The sequence below is a fragment of the Anabrus simplex genome, chromosome 2 (genome assembly GCF_040414725.1).
Source record: "Anabrus simplex isolate iqAnaSimp1 chromosome 2, ASM4041472v1, whole genome shotgun sequence".
In the NCBI taxonomy this organism is placed as follows: Eukaryota; Metazoa; Arthropoda; class Insecta; order Orthoptera; family Tettigoniidae; genus Anabrus; species Anabrus simplex.
In genome coordinates, this window is record NC_090266.1 from 809,093,366 (window position 1) to 809,115,732 (window position 22,367).

The 22,367-nt window shown below is 38.9% G+C and overlaps 1 protein-coding gene across 4 annotated transcripts in view; it reads right to left on the reverse strand.

The window, feature by feature from the left end:
• Tmem43 (Transmembrane protein 43) overlaps nt 1–22,367 on the reverse strand; it is a 121,891-nt gene that overhangs the window by 79,514 nt on the left and 20,010 nt on the right. For 2 of the 4 annotated variants that reach the window (XM_067141496.2, XM_067141497.2), the window contains exon 2: nt 15,556–15,638. The exons of 1 other annotated variant lie outside the window; for it this stretch is intronic. Coding sequence is in view for 1 of the 3 variants with exons in the window: in XM_067141494.2 (XP_066997595.1) it covers nt 15,385–15,399 (15 nt within the window). In the remaining 2 variants the exon portion in view is untranslated. Of the gene's footprint in view, nt 1–15,384; nt 15,437–15,555; nt 15,639–22,367 lie in introns of all 4 variants that reach the window. One more of the 4 variants, XM_067141494.2, reaches the window with a different exon arrangement.

Sequence of the window (22,367 nt, forward strand, 5' to 3'; positions counted from 1 at the left end):
CATGTGCTGGCCCTCATCCAACAGAGCAAGTTTAGCATTAGCGAGGCTGCAATCCGGAGTGACGTTTCACCTAGGGCTGCTCAGAGATGGATACAGCAGTGGCAGGTATCAGGGGATATCAAACTTCTACTGGGCACTGGTTTAAAGCAGGTTTCTACTAAGGAAGATGACAATAGGTCAGTTGAAACTTCACAGAACCCATTGTTAAACTCTGCAGACCCCATTCAGACGATTATGAGAAGCCGGACTCCACCGCAGAAAAACTGCCGTCAGATTCTCTCCCCGATGAACAGATTGCCTATCAGTGCACCTTTGCTATTTCATGTTTACTGTCCATGGCAAGCCCGATTCCACAAGGGACATCAGCATCGATATAAATGCTCTTCAGAAGATATATGATTTGAAAGGAAAACCAATTCTTTTCACTGGAGACATAAACACCAAACACGGATTATGGGGCAGCCCTATTGAAGATTCTCAAGGAAAACTCTTTTACGACTTTTGTAGCGCCAATAACCTAACTCTCCTCAATAATGGCAACAAACCAATGACCTTCCAAAGTAATTCCCAGAGCTTTTTAGGTGTGTGTGTGTGTGTGTGTGTGTGTGTGTGTGTGTGTGTGCGCGCGCATGAGCGTGAGTGTATAATATCCTTCACTTTTCCCTTTCATTTTAGACTAGAACGTACGTGATCTTCCAACACTTTCAGACCATGCTCTAATCACTGTGACTATACAATCTATGCCAGGCAGGCCTACTATTCATGTTTTGAATTATCTGACAAGTCCGACTCGTTGGCTGAATGGTCAGCATACTGGCCTTCGGTTCAGAGGGTCCTGGGTTCGATTCCCGGCCGGGTTGGGGATTTTAACCTTAATTGGTTAATTCCAATGGCCCGGGGGCTGGGCGTTTGTGCTGTCCCCAACATCCCTGCAACTCACACACCACACGTAACGCTATCCTCCACCATAATAACACGCAGTTACCTACATATGGCAGATGCCGCCCACCCTCATCGGAGGGTCTGCCTTACATGGGCTGCACTCGGCTAGAAATAGCCACACGAAATTATATATATAATCTGACAAGATTGTATAGAACAAAAAGTGGGACCACTTTTATTTGGCAGCCAGAAGAAATCTGGGGGAAAATGGCAACTAAGACAGAGGCCTGCAAATCTGCAAACAAGTTGGATGAAATAATAAACTGCTTAAATGAAACCATAATAAAGTTTTCAGAGATTAACTCACCTGAGATCTCTCAAAAAAACGTCCTAACAATTCTGGCGGAATGAAGAACTTTCTATACTTCGAAAGCGAGTACTGGCTTGTCACAAACAATATAAGAGAAGTCGCTGCCCTCTTTTACATCAGAGATATGAAGAAATATACTTGGAAACTAAAGAAGAATACAGAAAATTAATACTAAAACGAAAATCAGTATGCTGGAAGTTATTTTGCTCTATTCCAACGAAAAACAACCCTTGGGGGTATATTTATAAATTATCCAGGAAACCAGAAAATTTAAATACCAAGCTCACCTCAATCAAAACTGAAAACGGCTACACAAAATGTTTCTCTGATACCGCCAATGTTCTGATAAACACTTTTTTTTTTTCAGATGAAAAAGATGACTCAGAACAACAAACATCAAGTTTTCAGAAATTCCTCCTGATACTGAAGATGATGCACCACTTTCTCAACTGGAAGTTGAACATTATATCATTTTGCAGAATGACAAGAAAGCTCCCGACTGCTAATATAATTAAAAAAACATTCACAACTGCTTTCCCTCCTTATTTGTCATTCTGTTCAACAAATGTCTGGCTCTAAACCATTTTCCAACTTTTTGGAAATTGGCAGTTGTTAAAATAATCCTGAAAGGAAGTTCCATAGTTAATTTTACTCCCAAATCATTTAGACCAATTTGTCTTCTTAGAGTAATTATTCATTGATCAAGTTATGTATTTCTATGGTTTTCTGAGTTTTGATGATTATGATTCTAGCGGTTTCACGTCGCACCGACGCAGATAGGTATTATGGTGACGATTTCTGAGTCTTAATCAGTACGGTTTACCCTCAGAAATCAATCGAGGATGGAATTCTTGATGTGGTAGAATGGATCCAAGGCATATTTTCAAACAAGAAAGTTGCTGTATTAATTTCTCTGGACATAAGTGGTGCTTTTGACAATGCTTGGTGGCCAAAAAATCTTCCCAGTTAAAGAAGAAACGATGCCCAAAAAACCTCTATAAACTAATTCAGTCTTACTTTTGTAAACAAAGAGCGAAGCTTCAGATTGGAAGAGCAGACTCCACAAAATATGTTTCCAAAGGCTGTCTGCAAGGATCAACATGTAGCCCTGGTTTCTGGAATATTCTTTATGATGACTTCTTACAGCTAATTCTTCCAACGGGATGTCAAGTCATTGCCTATGCCGATGATGCTCTTCTTTTAATTGAACCTGAAGATGATGATGATGATGATGATGATGATGATGATGATGATTGTTGTTTAGAGGCGTCTAACATCTAGATCATCAACCCCTAATGGCACGAAATGAGACAAAATGTAATGACAAATTAAAAGTCCAAAATCCTCCACTGACCAGAATTCAAAACATGAGGATGAAGAATGAATGGATGGATATGAATTTAAAACTATCAGTGGATCTGACCCGCAGTGCCTCAAATTCACAGAAACTGACATAAAACAATAGTATTAACAAACAAGGGACTGCTTCTAAAGCATTATACTGAATCGATGATGCTTGAGGCCTAAAGGGGTCCAAAATCCAAGCCAACGGCCCTTCATAATGTTATGTATCGCTAGGAAAGTAGAACCATGGTATTTGTCATGGTGCGGTACTAATCAAAAGTAGCCTAGACTCGTGGTATTCCACACATTATGGTACTACTCACAGGTAATGAAATTCGCACATGTAATGTGTTTCGTTCATTGTGGCGCCATTTACAGGCAATGCAAACGTATGGTGTTCACCACTAAGTGTACTAACCACAGGGACTCATACTATCCCTGGTGTTCCTCATATAGTGGGTACTAATCATAGGCAAGCCAGAACCATGGTGTCGCTCATATAGTGGTACTAATCGCAAGTACTGTAAAAGCCGACAGTGCACTCTAAGTGGGGGGCTGACCGCACAGTGCTCCTGCATGCTTCTAATCACAAACCTATTTGGTACCTAACATAGTGATACTACGCGCACGTAAAAGCGGGACCCATGATGTTCCTCGCGTGGTGGTACTAATCGCAAGTAGTTTCATGGTTCTAATACAATCATCCCTTAGTCGCCCCTTTTAGTTGCCTCTTACAAAAGGCAGGGGATACCATGGGTGTATTCTTCGTCTGCATCCCCCACCCACAGGGGGTTAAGAACCTGAAGATGTAAGAAATCTCACTGTTCGAACAAATTCTGCCTTGTGTAGTGTTTTTAATTGGGGTGAAACTAACAAACTGCAATTTAATGCAACAAAGACCAAAGCGATGTTTCTCATGAGGAGGAGGAGGACTAACTATTGCATGCAGACTGTCATGGGGACCGAATTCAGAAGTACTTAAAATAATTTATTATATGGCATTTGTGCCACTGATTTGATACTGTGCCTCTTCTTTCCGAAACACACTGAGAAAGAATTGGACCAGGAATAAATTATTGCAATTTCGAAGAGGCTTTGCACTCCAGATCTCCCAAACTTACCGGACAACTTCTACCGACGCAGCACTTATTATTTCTGGAATTTAGCCACTGATTTGACTGCAACTGGACAAGCTGAACTGACATTACTTAAGAAGAACACGCCATCACCTGAGCCTATCATCAATACTGTTACAGAACAACAATGCCACTTTCTACAGTCTGGTCATCCAAGATTGTTCAAGAAGATTCGCCGTAACAAATGCATAGATACTCATGACTGCATCATTTATACTGATGGCTCTCGTACATCAAGCAACGACGGTACGGACCTTGTTGGGTGTGCTTTTGTAGTCTATGAAAATGAAGTTTTTACAGCACAGTATAAACTATCCTCCTGTTGTTCAGTCTTTCGGGCTGAACTATTAGCCATTAAACGTGCAATGCAGTGGTGCCATAACAACAACCGATTTCACTACCACAGGTGACACAAAAGAGAAACCTTTACAGTCCCTTGACATTAAACTGACTATCTATGAAGATTTCTGTTGAGTAACGATTGATTTACTTGGATCTATTGATGATACCCAAAGTGCTCAATAAGCTATAACACGAATGGACTACATTTTTAAACATTCTCTAAAGCCATTACTAAATGATAATTCTATGAACAAATGCATTCCTGGGTAGTCTGTAGAAGACAATCTCTTAAAGAAGGTAACCAAGGCAAAGATAGAGAAGTTCCATCAAAGCAACTCTAACAGCCATAAACTTAAAAAATTTAAAAAAAATAATTGGTTACCAACTAGTTTAACTCTCCTTTCAAATCTAAAAATGTATTTATATCCTAGGTGCTTATTAAAATATTTAAGCTAAACAAATGTAGATAAACAAGTTAAAGGAAATAAAAGCCATATCTCTACATAAATAGAATTGAAAAAGTGTTACAGTTACTTTACACAGCTGCAAAGAAAAGTAGTAAAGGAAATTAAAGTGCAGCAAATAATAATAATAAATAATAATAATAATAATAATAATAATAATAATAATAATAATAATAATAATAATAATAATAATAATAATAATCTAATATTTCCTGACAAAAGTTGAACTTCAACATCATCAAGACATAAATTATACAAAGTATTTCAATGTATGGCCATGATCATGGAAAAATCACTCAAGTTAATTTTAGAAGGTAACTGAACAAAATTAGTATTGCAAACTATAATTAGACTTCCCTCATCATCATCATCATCCATTTCTGTCATCGAGCTCCCACTGGGTTTGGATGTTTATGGAACCTTTCCATCTATCTCTATCTGACCACCATTGTTCCTCCTTAACTGTGTTCAAATCCAGGTTTCTTCTAATTAGGCTATACTATTCTTGATTGTTTTCAACTATGTTAATCTGGCTCTCCCTCTTGCCCTTCCTTTTCCTGTCTGGGTTTCCATCAACTGCTTCAGCATCCTTCCCTCTTCCATCCTCTCCATTCTGTCGTAATGCTTTTCCACTCCGATTTCCTTCCTGACATCCTCATTTCTTCCTCTCCTGTCTTTCCTATTATACTTCTTTGATTTTATTCTCCTGTCTTTTTTCACAGTGTCCAGGTCTCTGTTGCATATGCCAGTATTGAGCGCATCACCACCTCTTTACACTTCATTGGTACTTCCTTCCTCCACACCAGGTTTTTCAGACTCTGATAGAATGCATTTCCCTGTTGAATCCTTTTACTGATCTCCATATGCAATCCTGCATCAGTTTGCTTCCCAAGTACTTGAAGCTCTCCACAATTTCAAAGTTTTGTTCCTTTATTTTTGTAATGCCCTTCCCTTTCTCCTCTAAACAAAACCATTGTCTTACTCTTTTTCCAAGCTGATTTTCATTCCATAATTTTCAATAATCTCACTCGATATGTCCAGCTACCCTTGTATTTTACTCCCTGTTTGTTCCCCACAACACAATATCATATGCAAACCTTCAGCTTCCTGTCCCCACAGTCTCTTTCATAATTTCATCCATAACCACTATGAATAACTGTGATGACAGCACACATCCCTGTCGTAGCCCAGTTTAATTCGAAAAACACACTGTTCTCCCCACATGTGTCTGGACACTGCTGCAACAATTTTTGTTCATTGCTTGCATATATTCTGTCATTTGTTTCCAAAATCCTTTCCATTGCATTTCTTTCCATACCTTTGCTCTGGATACATTATCGTACGCCTTTTCTACATCAAGGAATGTCACCACCATATCTCTTCTGTATTCCCATTAACTGCCCCATAATGAAGATGGGGTCTACTGTTAATCTTCAATTTCGAAAGCCATATTGCTATTCTTGTAATGTCTGGCTCCATGGCTACATAGCGTGCTGACCTTTGGTCACAGGGGTCCCAGGTTCGATTCACAGCAGGATCGGGAATTTTAACCATAATTGGTTAATTCCCCTGACACGGGGACTGCGTGTATGTGTCGTCTTCATCATAATTTCATCCCCATCGCCTACGGGAGTCAAATCAGAAGAACTGCACTAAGCCTGCCTGGAGGCCATATGCCATTTTTTTTTTGGTAATTGCCCTTCCACCTTTCTTTTCACTCTCTTTTCTAGTATCCTTTCAAATACTTTCGCTACTTGAGATATGAGTGATATTCCTCAGTAATTATCACATATCTTCCTGTCCTCTTCCTTAAATATAGCTATTATTACCCCTTTACTCCAGTCATTTGGTACAGACTTTTCTTTCCAAATACATCTAAATAGCCTACACAGCCATTGTAGACCAACAGGTTCTGTTATTATCTCTCCTCTGTTTTGCATAAATCTCTCCCAACCTTTCTTCACTTACTACTTTCTTGCACATTCTTTTAATTTCCTGATACTTTCTTCTGTTTTATCCCTATTCCATAATAGCCATGCTTTCTTCTTATTTTTTACTGCTTCCTTTACTCTCTCATTCCACCATGGGGCTCTTAATATTTAACTCTTTCAGGTATTCTGCCACAAGACTCAGCACAGCTTACAAATGCCTTCTTGAACATGACCCATTACACTTCCACACTCTCCACCTCAGTTCTGGGTATGTGTTGTTTCAATTCATTTTGCAATTTTCATCTACTTCGTATCTTTTCATTCCCATGTTTTTATTTTCTCCCCTCTTATTTCTTTCATTAGTTTTCCTACTTTCATTTTTGCTACCACTACTCTAGGGTCTCCATAATAGGCTATTACTGGCAAGGCTGTGATATTAACAACTGTTTGCGATAGATTATTTCCACCTCTCTCCATATCTGAAAGGTCCAATTACTTCTTCCATTCCTTTTCTGTCACATCCCACCATTGCACTGAAGTCTCCCATGACAGTCATTTCCACATCCTTCATTTCTTTCTTCAGTGTCTCCAGGAATTTGTCCATATATCGTCGCTGCTGGGACAAAACCTCCTATGTGAAATATTTTAGCTTAGAACTTTGGCCGGTAAGGTTCTGTCATCTAAGGAGCAATATTGTGTTAATATTGTCAAGGCATTCTCAGTCTTCATAATGTATGTGCTGCGGGTCAGTATATCTCTGAAAATATTATCACATAGGCGGTTTTGTCCCAGCAATGACGATATTCTCTTTTTGCATCCAGTCTCGGGTGCATACAAATGGATGAACTCCTTTACTCCATTCTCTGTCCTTAATTGTATCTTGATCATTCTACGACTTATGTAGTCCACTTTATCTACATACTCATCTAACAAGAGAACTATCGATACGGTCATATCGAAACTAACAATGCAATTTTTCAGAGAGGATGAGAGGACCATAAGAAAGCAATGTACAAACATTTAGCTGATATTTCAAGATGCTAGGTCCTGAAATCAATATGAAAATGAATAATAAGTCTGCACACATTAGCATATAGCTAAATGTGGACAGCCCTCGTGATCAGCTGAAGCGAGCAGGTTACCTTGAGCTTTTTGCGCCAGGCAGTTAACATATGTTCCTTTGAGAGAGCAGTCGTGAATCCGACTAATGTTCTAGAGTATGCTTTACATTATTTCCCTGACAAAGGTTTCTCTTTTTCCTGTGAAATAAATTCAGAAGAAATGGAGATGAGTCGACATGTGATTGAACTAATTGAGAATCATCCCATGGGTGCCAGCATTGTCTCGGAGTAGTGTCTGGAGAGAAATGATGGTAGCGAAATTGAAATTAGAAGCATCGACACCTCATCTTTATTTTCTGAACAAGAAGGCAGCAGACAGTTGCCAGGTATGAGAGGTGTTACGAATCCGGGTTTGAGCCCTGAGTCTGATTTCCGTCTATCCAGTTACGTGACAACGCAGTCACCTGACAAATCTACCTGTACAAGTTATGATTCCAGTCCACAGAAGAAAGTGAAACATGCTGTAGGATCTTGCGTACAAGAGGAAAGCTGTACATCTGTGGTTAAATAGACGGAGGGTAAGAAGCGGTTTTCAGAAAAACTGTCGTATGATGAGGACACTACGACAACTGTTCTTGAGGAAGAACCAATTCGAAACTACGTCAGTTAAGTCCAACTGAAACACAGGAAACTGATGTATAAATAATGATCTTGTTTTGCAAAAGCAAGAAGGCTAAAGCAGAATATTTGCGATGAAGACCTGCAACTGTGGGCCTTGGAACTTTGAGGAGAGATTTCATTGGGACAAAGTATCAGCACATCTACTGGTTGGTTGAATCACTTCAAGAAAAAGTACACAATCAAAAGTAGAAAAATCACTAAATGTGTATCCCGTAAGTATCTGCAAGAAGACGAAAAGTATAAAGCCGTGAAGAAATTTGTGGGAGCAACTACAGAATTATTTTATTTTTATTTTTTTTTGCTAGGGGCTTTACGTCGCACCGACACAGATAGGTCTTATGGCGACGATGGGATAGGAAAGGCCTAGGTGTTGGAAGGAAGCGGCTGTAGCCTTAATTAAGGTACAGCCCCAGCATTTGCCTGGTGTGAAAATGGGAAACCACGGAAAACCATCTTCAGGGCTGCCGATCGAACCTACTATCTCCCGGATGCAAGGTCACAGCCGCGCGCCTCTACGCGCACAGAATTATTTTTAGACTACATCCCTTATTCAATATAAAATACAGATAAGTTTCATGCACGAAATGAAAGCGGAAAGGATTCTATCATTTGTTGGTGAGAAACAAACAGAAACAGTTGTTCTATCAGTTAGTGTGCTCACCCATTCGTACATAATTATGCCCATAGTTAGTATGGCCAGTACTCTTTACCCGAAATTATTCACTGTACTACAGGAGGCAACTGAAACTTTTGGTCCGAGAGTTTCAAAAGAAGTGTTTCATGTTGAAAATTGTAACAGCCACAAAATCAGGGTAAATGAGAAAAAAAGGAATTAAAATGACAGAAAAGGTAATTACTTCTGACCATTGAGCTGTAGAATTCACTCTATCTTTACGCGAGTTATGCGCCCCGTACCGCAGAGGAAGTTAATGTTCGCATGGACTAAGGCCGATTTTCCTCAAATGAGAGATCTCCTTTCGTTGTGTCCGTGGAATTTAATCGAGGACTCCAGCTCCGTAGACGAGGCATTAACCCTTTTCTACGACTTCCTTCACGCTGTATTAAAAGACACTGTACCGTCCCGGATTGTTAGTACGCGGAAGTACCCATGCTGGTACGACTCTGAGGTAATAGATAAATTAAAAGAAAAGGAGAGGGCAAGAAGGAAGTTTTAAAAAACGGGCCATAATAGGGATTACGTGCAATTTTTGACCATACGCGGTGAATTTAAGCGTCTTCAGCTCAAAAAATACAGAAACTATATAACTTCGAAGGAATCGAAATTAGCTGCCAACCCAAAGAGTTTCTGGAATTTTGTAAACAACAAACGGAGGTCATCTCACCTGCCATCTACTATGCTTCAGGACGGGGAAGAATTACAGGACAAGAGGAGCATCTTGGACAGTTTCGCAGATACCTTTGAAAAGTATCACTCACCTGGCGCACAGTGTAATCTATCCACTTCGTCCGTGTGTGATATAGGCCTAACTTCAATGGTGACCTCTCCAGCAGAGGTATCTTCAATTCTTGCTTCTTTGGATACCTCCAAATCTTGTGGTCCAGATGACGTACCCCGCAGTAGTATTGAAAGAATGTGCATCTGAGCTAGGTAGGCCACATAGCATCATAATAAATATGTCATTCTCGTCAGGGTATTTTCCGTATGAGTGGAAGAAAGGTTACGTCATACCAGTGTTCAAGAAAGGAGACAAAATGGTGTTTGATAACTATAGGCCTGTTGTGTTATTGTCCTTAATTTCAAAGGTGGCAGAGAAGATCGTGTGTAAGAGATTGCACAGTTCAGTTTCACAGTATATTAATATAGCGCAGCACGGTTTTGTACAGAAACGCTCTGCTGTGTCCAATATGGCGGTGTATATCAATTTCATTTCTGAATCTCTCAATAGGAGGCAACAAGTGGATGTTGTTTATACAGACTTCTCCAAAGCCTTTGATTCAGTTCAACATGATGCTCTACTCACCAAATTGTCAGCATATGGAATAGGAGGAAGTGCTTTGAAGTGGATTAGAAGCTATCTCACTAATAGAGTTTGCATAGTAAAAGCTGATGGTATTATGTCAAAGCCGTACCACCCTACTTCAGGTGTCCCCCAAGGCTCTTTACTGGGCCCTCTTTTCTTTGTCATATTCATAAGTGATATAACATCAGTTATACAACACAGTAATTGCCTTCTCTATGCTGAAGATCTAAAGATCTTTAAGGTAATCAATAGTAAGTTGGACTGTATGTTGTTACAGTCTGACTTAAACCTACTAAGTAACTGGTGTAAAAAGTGGCTGCTTGGTTTGAATACTTCAAAATGCAACGCAATTACATTTTCACGCAAGTTGGAACCAGTAAATTACCCTTACCATTTATGCAATAACCAGCTTGTGTGAATGAAATAAATGATCTTGGTGTGAAACTTTCAGACTGCTACGGTCTTTCCTTCGAGAAACATTTAGACAAGATTTCTAGGAAAGGGTTTAAATTACTTGGCTTTCTGAAAAGAAATTGTGCCGAATTTGTTTCTCCTAGAACTCTAATAACTTTGTTTTGCACTCTAATCAGGCCATCATTAGAATACTGTTGCGAGGTGTGGCTGCCTTCTCAGCAGTATTTAATACAAAACTTGGAAAGAGTCCAAATAAGGTTCATGAAATGGATCAGCTACAAGGGTTTGGGTATTTCTCTCTCTTCGTCCGATTACGAGTCTTTTTGTGAGACTATGAGCATGAGGACATTGCACTCATGCCGCAGATGTGCCAATGCCCTCTTTCTTTATAAGTGTCTGACGAACAGAGTGGATTGCTCAACATTACTGGAGCTGATTCCATTACATGTTCCTCGTCGCAATACTAGGCAAATGTATATTTTTCATCTGCCTAAAGTGAGAACTGTGGCTCGGGCTAACTCATGGCTTGTGAGGGCACTAACATCACTGAATGAGGTGGGTGAATCAGTGGACCTTTTTCACTCACCCCCATCTAAAATCAGACATGCCCTAATGACCTAACGAATGTAAGGCCCTATATGTAAGATATGTAAATATGTAAATGTTACTAGATGTAGTTTAATAATGTCAATTCTTTAAGGAGATTGAGTTTTATTTATATAATTTATTTAAGATTTTGTAAATATGCATATAAAAATGGTCTCTAGATTTAGTTTGAATTTGGTTATTATTTTAGGAAATTAGTGTTATTTACTTAACCCTCTCGTGCGCACAAGCCTCATATGAGCTCCCAAAATTAGGTTTCGTTTAGTACGCCGTTTATTTAATACTGTTATGAATTTGTGGAACATTATGACTCTGTTCTTCACTTTAGACCTCATGTGAGGTGTGATATTAGTTACAACTATATCTATGAGATGACAGCACTTCCTTGCAGTTGCAAAGTTATAGGCAGTTGTGGCGCTCTTGTTATTTGTGCGTTTCCTATGGAGACTAAATTATTGAAATTGATACGTCCTTTACAAATATATACAACTGATAAGTAAATATGTTTTATATAGCAGAAAAGCATGCTCTTCCCAATGGTATTAGTATTTTTATTGTACATGCAGTTTATTACCATTATTTTGTGTAATAATCTAGGGGCCTCATATGAGGTCTAAATGTATGATAGGTTATGGTTCACAGTCATAACCTCAATTAGAACTACACCATATTGTAGTGTTTTGATGGAATTTTTATGCAAACCAAGACAGACTACAGATGTTTCATGGCACATTTGCCATATATTCTCATTTCTATGTATTTGGAACAAAATGGATGAAGAACCAGGTCCATCTGTAGAAAATGTAGTCTTTACAACGAATGTCACAATATAATCTGCGCCCTGTCCGTAATACCTGACAATATGACATACAATCGCTTTTGTGAGATACGCAAGTATTTGCACTTCATTGACAATCACAGAACATTCCAGCAGACATCAATGATCGGCTTATACGTTTACGTCCTATGATTGACCATTTCAAGCACATCTTTAGATGTTCTTCCCAGCCAGAAAGATTTTCATCAGTTGATGAGATGGTCCCTTTCAAAGGCCGATCAAAGCTGAAACAATGTATGAAGAGTAAACCCTAAAAATGGGGCTTAAAAATTTGGGTCTTAACCAGTTCCTCAGGATATATCCATAGCTTTGAGATCTATCAAGTGGAAAATGGTGAAGGTCATTCTGAATTTCGAGCAGTTGGTGATGATGTTCTTAGGCTGTGTGAAGACGTGAAGTTCAAAAGCCATAAGCTTTGGATAATCTGTTTACGTCGATTAATCTTCGCTAGAAACTTCTTGAAGATGGCATTTATGCTTCCCGGACTATCACAGCTAACAGGCTTTGTGGTGCTGATCTCAAGCTGTAGTCTGTGAAAACCATGAAGAAGGAACCGAGAGGGTTGTACTCTGTTACGTTGCAGTCCAACATCACAATAACCTGCTGGCATGATAATTCATTTTTACACGTAGCATCTACATTTGCTGGAGCAGAACCTGTAGGTGTTGCTAAGAGATGGTGTCGAAAACTGCGCGCAGTCATTGAAATTCCACGACCATATTCCATCAGCATTTACAATTCCCACATGGGTGGTGTACATCTAATGGACTCGCTCGTAGGTCTTTATCGGCACACCATAAGGCACAAAAGGGAGTACTTCAGAGTATTCCATTATCTACTGAATGCGACCATTGTAAACTGTTGGATCCTCTGGAGAATGAACCCAGATTGTGAGAAGCTGGATCTGTTAGAATTCAAGTCCTCAGTAACAACTTCTTTCATTTACATGGGAAGCAATCATCAACCCAAGCAAGGAAGACCCGCTTCACAGACGCCACCAGAAACCAAAAAAATGTCTGCCTTCGCTGCCAATATGCCCTTTGTCCACAGTGTTTTGAGGAATTCCATAGCAGGAAATAACAACAGCAGCCACTCCTTAATGCAAAATTTAGTTTGGTAAAACGTGCGTGTAAAACTGACATCCAGCGCACAGTATCTCCCAAGAAAATTATTCCTCAGTTCAGTTGTGTTGTGGTGTGTATGGACTCCCTTCATGCACATAGGCCTCATATGAGGTCCTTGGAATTGTCAAAGAAAATGAACTATTATTTCTTTTTCTTTAATGTGATTGTATTTTGTAACCTTCCAATGAATAGAAAATCAAGACAATATTTTTTTTCACTTCAAACTGAAAATGCGTGCACGAGAGGGTTAAGGTGTATTTGTTGTATATTATGTTTTATTGAATCATCTTTAATTGGGGAAATAACCTGTTGATGATAAATCTATTCTATTCTACAGGGTTAAAGAAGCCTTTTTCCCATTCAACGAAGACAAGTGTTTGCAACTGTTAGATTCCTGGACTACTTATAGTGATAAAAGCTGTCTTGAAGACATTCTCCCAAGCAGCAGTATAGAAATTCTCCTGATTCCTCCCGTCTCTACAGGGAAATCATAGCCCTTTGACAAGATTTTCTTCTGCCAATTGAAGGCTTTGTTTCGCCGTTCAACAGACACTGTGCCGGCTTGTGAAAACTTCCAGTTAGATGTTCATGAGAGAAAGAGCATAATGAAAATGCAATCCTTTATTCATTTTCAGTTTTCTTCCCCTCAGTTCAAGGACATGATTAAATATTTGTGGTTCGCAACCAATTGCACAAAGGAGAGACATCCCGAGTTCGAAGTGCCTGTGAAATATTGCTTTTAAAAAGTAAGGAAAACTGTGAAGAACAATGTGCATATTCATTTTGTGTGGTGCCAAAATATTTGTTTTTGTCATGCGATTAACGCACCTCATTTATGTTTCACATTTGTTCATGCTTTGCCTTATGTCCTCCACTCCAGTAGAGTGTATAATCCTTCCTCAATTTCTTCTTTCCTTTTCCTCTTCACTTAACATCACTCATGCCAATCATAGCTATAGTCTCCTCTTCCATGCAATTAAACACCTCTTCTGATTTTACAGTCAGTAAAACGAAGTTGAGTACTGCCACCTTCGTAACATTCTCTACTGGCCGCCCAATTCTCACAGTTTCCCCAGCATAAGAACTGCACATAACTTCCTTCTCTGAGGCCGATTTAAAAGTGCCATTTTCATTTTAGGCTGTTATTACAATGGGGCCGCCACTCCCAAAAGCGTTTTAGAGCCACCGCCAACAGGTCATCAGGCCGCTCCTAACATGGAGCGCAGACGCCTTTTGCAGCCACCCCTAACCTGGGCTCAGACACTACTCGATGGGTTCCAGTGTCATTTCCTACACTGTGGGGGCCATCACCCCACCTCAGGAAACTAATCCGCTCAAAGCCGTTGGTCACTTTAGGGGATCGGATTATTTACTGCTGCCCGACACTCGGGTTGAGATGCTGGCTGTAAGATCTACTCATTACTGTAGCAGGGTAACCGGTCAGACAGTATATGTAGACATACCTAACTTAAAGAAATAAATGTATTGTTTTATATGAATAATAATGATAGTTGTTTAGCATGTGTTTTTACTACTAATGGTCTTAACTGATGCAGAGAATCATTGTTCCACAAATGTTTTACAAGCGAGTAGCAAATAACACAGAGATATATTCCAACCCCCTTACGTGCTACTGATCTCAGCTGGAATAAAACTTCCTTAGGAACATAATAATGCAAAATAAATATTAACGAAAAAAAAAAAGACACATTCAAAATAATGCTACAATTAAAAAACAAGCCTTACAAGACAGTTATTACATCATAAAGAGGTATCTCCAAAGTGTCTTAGACATTATTCTCTATTATAAAATCCAGGCAATGTATCAAACGCTATTGCTTCATTCAATACACTGGTTTAAAATGTAAAAATACCTTCCTTATTAATGTAAACTGAAATAACAAGCATGCATAATAAAGAAAAAATTGAATGACAGTTATTCCATCAGTTACAAAACATCTACTAACATGCATTTATTAGCCATAAAACTTCCAGATTTTTCTGTTGAGAAACTATTTACTCAACACCATGCAGGACTCTACAACAATTCTGAATATCCTGCTACAAACGCAAAGAAAAATAATCACAATAAGGGATGATAAGTTTAAATGGTGGATTAAATATCTATGAGTCTGACAATAATCCATCTTTCATTCTGAAGAAAAACAGAGGAAAAAAACATTTTAAACCCGATGATAAATATACATACACTTCTCCGATACATTTTCCACTTCAAACAGGATAGTTAGTTGAGCTATTACCTAGAAAAATATTGACACAGTGGCTTAGATTAGTCGAAACTCCAATTACAGTTGCAAGGTAAGTCAACCTGAACGAAAAGATTTAAAGGATGTACTATTAAAGAACAGCGTGATTCTACCTGAGATTTTCCTTATCATAAGTAACACCCGTCTTCCAACTATGTAGTGGACCTCATCTTCACAGAATGGAGAAAAGTATGTACTGTAAATAAAAAAAATAATATTTCAAATACTCCACATCTATACATAGATACAATACCAATGTATTTTAATTCATCATGAAACCCTCATCATATTACATTCATGAAATAAACCCTACTTCAGAAAATTAATACCAATTAAAGACCTTTGAAGGGTATGTAAATGCACCAAAATAAATGACGTGCATGTTAAGTGAGTACTCTACTTGTGTTCCTTTTAATGGAGTAACATAAGTAAGGACAGTTGTGAATAAAAGACAGTCACAACAACAGGACTTCTGAGCCATCAAATACAACCTCAAGGTACAGCTGAAATGGAATACTCAGAAGTGTGCACAACTGGGCAAACTGTGAGGTTTGTGCTGACTACATATGACTTGGACCTCACACCTGCTGAACCTGCTGTTTGCCAAATCTACTTTCAATGCAGTAAGTAGTCTATGCTGAAGTGGAGAAAAGTGAGAACCTCATTATGTTCCAACATTCAAGTTTTTCAGGATTTAAACAGAAATAAACTTAAATGTTTATACATTCCTAAAAATTTTAGAGTGTGATTTGATAGCATCTGATGATGATCTTTCAAGAATGAATCATGTCATTCTATTTTAATGAACATGTTTCTTTTTCAGGTAGTTTATAAATGTATTTATTCTAAATTAGTTTTGGCAGACTGAAGAACCTAACAGAAATAAATTAACAGTTTATTTTGTCCAGAAGATCAGAAGCGAAATAACTTGTATTACAACTTTGCTTTATGTCACACTGACAGAGATAGGTCTTATAGCGACGATAGGATAGGTGTTGAGGATTGTAAATAGACAGTGCCCAACCATCTACCAGGGAGTTTAAGAACTATTCATGTACAGACATATCTATATCGATTGTATGTATCGAGTGTTGAGTGAATAACAAAATAAATGTATTGAAGGTGTGCTTGGTGTGTCATGTTTTATCCCCCATATTTTGGTGCCGAAACCCGGGAGTGACTGTTACAATACCTGATGCAGTTGTGCGAGAAGACAGGCAACAACCTCCAGGAAGAGTTGAAAACAACAAATTTGCAACCAGCCACTCCAGACGCAATGAACACGTCATCACAGAGCTAAGTCGCATACATATTTGGGACATATACTTTACAAATTAATTGGAAATAATGCATGATTGCAAATATAAAAGAGAAATCACTATTGCTTAAAGATAATGCATCACAACAATACAAAACATTTATACTAACGAAGGCATGACGTCAGTGATATCTAGTAGCAGTGAGATGTACTAACAAGCATGCCCATTTACATCACGACCCTAGTGCCTAAGACGACTCCAAGACGAATGTTGCAGATTTAGCACCATCTATCATCTACTTTCTGTACTACAATCTCAGTCTACGATCCCCATCTAATAGCTACAGAGTGTACTACTGCTGCTAGCCTTCACTGTTGCTCCATCCCTCTCACAACCACCCTACTACAGCCAGCCAGCCCTTTTCTTCACTGCTTAAAATATTCCAGCTGACCGGCACACCATGGCAGAAGACAAGCCTGATTTACAATTGAGGAATCTGAAAAGGAAAAGGACAACTTCCAGGGCACTGCTAACTAAACGTAGTACTGCAGTTAAAGAGGCTACTGTGGACACAGTAATTGAGTATGAATACAATAGCATAAGACTTCAAGATACACCAGATAACCTCATCACCCTGGACTACACGACCTTTAATCCGACGAAGAATATGAAACTGATGCCGCCAAGTGCACAGAGTACGTTGACACAGCCAGGAGAGCAAGCCTTAAGGCAAAACGCACAATCGAAGAGACACTTTCCTCACCAGTCGCCAGTTTCAATCTCACTCCAGTACCAACACCGCAACCCTTTACGTATACCGCGAAAATCCCTGTCAACAGATTAGAGCCATTTTCTGGAGACGTAGAGAAGTGGTCCCGCTTCTGGAAGCAGTTCCACTCATCAGTAAAGAGAGCAAGCCTTAAGGCAAAACGCGCAATCGAAGAGACACTTTCCTCACCAATCGCCAGTTTCAATCTCACTCCTCGTCGCCATAAGACCTATCTGTGTCGGTGCGACGTAAAGCCCGTAGCAAAAAAAAAAAAAAATATCTCACTCCAGTACCAACACCGCAACCCTTTACGCATACCGCGAAAATCCCTGTCAACAGATTAGAGCCATTTTCTGGAGACGTAGAGAAGTGGTCCCGCTTCTGGAAGCAGTTCCACTCATCAGTAGACAGCAACCCTTCAATTTCTAGCATCGACAAACATGTCTTCCTCCGTGGGTACCTAGAGGACGAACCTAAGAATTTGTTCAATGGAATACCAATAACTGGCGATGCATACAAGGAGACAAAACGGATTCTAACTTCACGATACGGAGACAAGAATCGTATGATTCAGGCTCATCTGGATTATCTCGAAGCCCTGAAACCGATATCACACCCTTCTCCCGATGCGTTAAATAACACTTACATTGAGTGTAACAGACGCATATAGGCATTATGAGCATTAGAGGAAGAGGTTGACGACTATGGACGGATGCTAGCTCCCAAGATATTACGTGCATTTCCAGAGGATATCGTCTGCCAGTGGATCATTTATTCTAAGAGAGAAAAGATCTCTGAAAGTCATATAACGAAACTTACGGAATTCTTGAATGATGAGGTGGAAGGTGGCATGACCTCATACAAAATTAGAGGAGACTGGACCGTTTCAGACACTTTCGCACCCACAGCTGCTACGTTTCATGTGAATGCGAAAACGATGGACAGAAGAATGAAGGGACTATCGGTATTCTGCAAGTCACGAGACCACTGAGCACAATATACTGTTCCAAGGTGTCCAACATTAAGGAATGTATTGATAAGTGTAATGGTTTAGTTATTATTATAAGTATGGATTATATAATAAAGTGGGCACTTATAGGATAGAGAGTTCTCATAAAGATTGTGACAGGTAATATGGCTGGGCTAATTTTTTGAAAAGGAGAAAACACCCCTACAAAACACGTCACGCTTTAACGCATAGGGTCGAAATAGTAATAATAGAACAAATATTATTTAGCTAGGTTGTTCAAAGTGACACTCAAATTTTGAAACAGCAAAGGCAGAACTCACGGTACATGAAAAGGTGGAGAAAAACATCTGAAATTAAACCATGAAACATCAACTACAAAGGTTGTATTGTCTTTGTAACGAGCAAAAGACTTTCAAGGACAATACCATCCTCGATTCAATATAACATACCAAGCATATGTTTGCGGGATCGGAATATAAGACCAAATATTGATCAATCAGCAGAGTAACGCGAAAGCAGTACTGGTGATCCAGAGTAAACCGTGATAAGTACAAGTCTGAAAAAAGGAAGAAGATTTAAGGAAAATAAGAACAGACACACCTTTCTCCGCAACAAATTAACAATAGATTACATTTTGAAAGATTTTCAGTAAAATGACCAAACATAGCCTATTTTTATCCTTTCATAATTTTCCACCACAGTAAACATCTTTCAGGCGAAAGCTTTGATTAAAATAGCAGACAAATGTTAGTAATCGTTATCATTTACTCAAACAGAAGTATAAACAAATTTATAAGTTTTTACGCTTTCAGTATTTGCACCGGAGTAAACATCAATCAAGCAAAAAGATTTCAGTTGAATATGAGATGAAGTTGGTGATCGTTATTGCCTATTTTAACAGCAGTATAAAATTTCTGTAAAATAGAATAGATCGGTTCAGGATCATGACTAGAGTTATCACCAATGAATATAACAAAGCGTTTATATCTCTATCAAAAGAAAAGTGGCACAAAGAACAAATATAATCAAAGCCATAGCAAAGATTGATTTCTTAGCTTAGATACCTAACAGGCCACCGTGGTAAAATACAAAGAACACCAGGGTTACACGTAGAGTCTTTCTATAACATGAAGCGTACAACAAAATATTACACATACGAGTATTAATACTGAAGAAAAAACAAGGAAGTGGGGGAGGAAAAGCTTTTTTTTTTTTTGCTATTTGCATTACGTCGCATGGACACAGATGGGTTTTATGGCGACGATGGGATAGGAAAGGCCTAGGAATTGGAAGGAAGTGGCCGTGGCCTCAATTAAGGGAGAGCCCCGGCATTTGCCTGGTGTGAAAATCGGTAACCACGGAAAACCATCTTCAGGGCTGCCGACAGTGGGGCTCGAACCCATTATCTCCTGATTACTGAGCAGGAAAAGGGAAGGAGAGTACGGTTGCTTTCCCTTTTTTAAAAATTATTTTATTTTATTTCTAAAAATGGAAAACTGCTGGACTTATTTCAACCAAACTACGTATTTGAATTCTGATGAAGATGATGCTTGTTGTTTAAAGGGGCCTAATATCTAAGGTCATCGGCCACTATCTGAATTCTACTCACTCAGGATTGTGTTATCAGGTGCATATGATGTCATGGTAATCACATGGATTTGGTATTTATACAACGATTAGAATTTATAGGAAGTTTATTCTCAGATATTATTGTTATCATTAGGTCTATCAAAAGACTGTATTGAACAACATTTAAGAATATGTTATTTCTGTTCCTTTATGCCATGTACATATTTATCGTACGATGGATGACGACACGGATGATTACAAAAAAATTGGATTTTTAGTTCAAGTCTCGCGAGACATGCTGTGCATCTCACTTCAAGTTGGGCAACGCGAAAACTAAAGAATCATTTTACTCTCTTCGATAGGACAGATAAAGGGATGTAGCATCAATGTCAGAGCGTCACGCGAGTGGTCAGGGATACAATATGCAACCTGAGAACCATGGAGAATTTCGCACAACTTCGGACCAGGAACTGTACCGTGTATTCAATTCGGAAATCATCATTCTCTCTCGACTTTGTTCAGCTTTCACGTTACTGCAACGCATTTTCATATGAAAATATCATCTTAACATGTCACATTAAAGGTGTGAATAGAGCCATGATACTTCGCATAAATTCCTGATGGTAACAAGTAATTCACTGCAAATTCACATCCGAAGAACAGGCACAAATGCTAATATGACACAAAATTATAAAATAAACATTAATAGAAAATACCACATAACACAAAAGACTTGTGGGTGGTATATTATGTACATTTAAACATTCTATATATTTACCAGTCATTAAAAAATTACTATAGTGATACAAGTTATTCAGAAGTTATCTAAACTTGTTCCTTATTTATACTGTTTTTCCATTACTACAATGATATAACATTCTGGACTAAGTATTATTTCAGAATTTATACACAGTTATCTAATCTGTTCTGACTTTATAATATATTTACATAAATATGATATCAGGGCAGAAAATTCGTATAGAATTCAATCAAAAATATCCTTATATGACTTCAAATTCATACTAAATAAGAAAAATGATTGAATGTGCTTGTGATGAATTACTTTTTTTTTTTTTTTTTTTTTTTTTGCTAGTTGCTTTACGCCGCACCGACACAGATAGGTCTTATGGCGACGATGGGACAGGGAAGGGCTAGGAGTGGGAAGGAAGCGGCCGTGGCCTTAATTAAGGTACAGCCCCAGCATTTGCCTGGTGTGAAAATGGGAAACCATGGAAAACCATTTTCAGGGCTGCCGACAGTGGGGTTCGAACCTACTATCTCCCGAATACTGGATACTGGCCGCACTTAAGCGACTGCAGCTATCAAGCTCGATGAATTACTTATTTGGAGTATGTTGAAGGGAAAATGTTATTTATCTATTGATTATCGTATCATATCATCATCATCATCATCATCATCATCTATGGCCTCAGCTGCCAGGTTGCAGGCCTTCTGAAATTCTAGTGACATCTAGGTGGCCTATGTACCAATTTCAATATTTTGATGTGGTACCTTCCAACAACGAAGCAGAATTCTACTCGACAGTACCTACAGCTGTATTAATTCTTCAGGTAGATGCAGAGTACACGGCCAGAGGTCTTCTACATGTTGTGGCACTGAGCGCCAAGATTTCATGTCGTGGCATGGATCGCCAAGATTTGTGACTATTCATCAAAAATCAGCTACCCCAGCAAGGACCAAACCTATAAACTTGGAATCATGAGTCAGAAACTACCTCTGATTCATCACACTAGCTCAAGCGAAGGGATTTAAATGGTAGGCCTACGTTAAAAGCAAGAACTCCCTGACGAACTAACTGATCAGAAGTATCAACAAACCCGTTTAAAATGAAGCCTGCTGGGGGACATTTCAACCTTCTCGAGTAGTCTAAACTGACAGCTGGAGACAAGATTATGAAGTAGAAAAATGAAGGTACCCCACGTTTAGTGACGGACAGAGACCGTTGCCTTCTGAAGATGGCAGGTGGAAATAACAAAAAGTGAAATGATCTCCCATGAATTCAGCAAATCTAAATAATTGTGCACAGAGTGTTAAGAAAATGGGCTTTTGTGTGCAAGCAACTGTTCATAAACTAAACATTTTTCACCATAATGTCATGTGCAGCCTAGAGTGGCAGACTGATGTGAGGTTTAGTGATGTGCGTGCTTGGAAAATAGCTGCTATATGTGTAGTATCAACATGGAAGTTTGAGGGAGATGCGTTTGAGTGAGGGGGTGCTTTCCCTGGAGTAGACTTGGGCTTTCAATAATACCTGCACAGAAACCTAAATGTGGAATTGTACAAAGACAATGTAACAAGTTCATACCTCAGATGATAGAAGATCAGTTTGGCAACAGC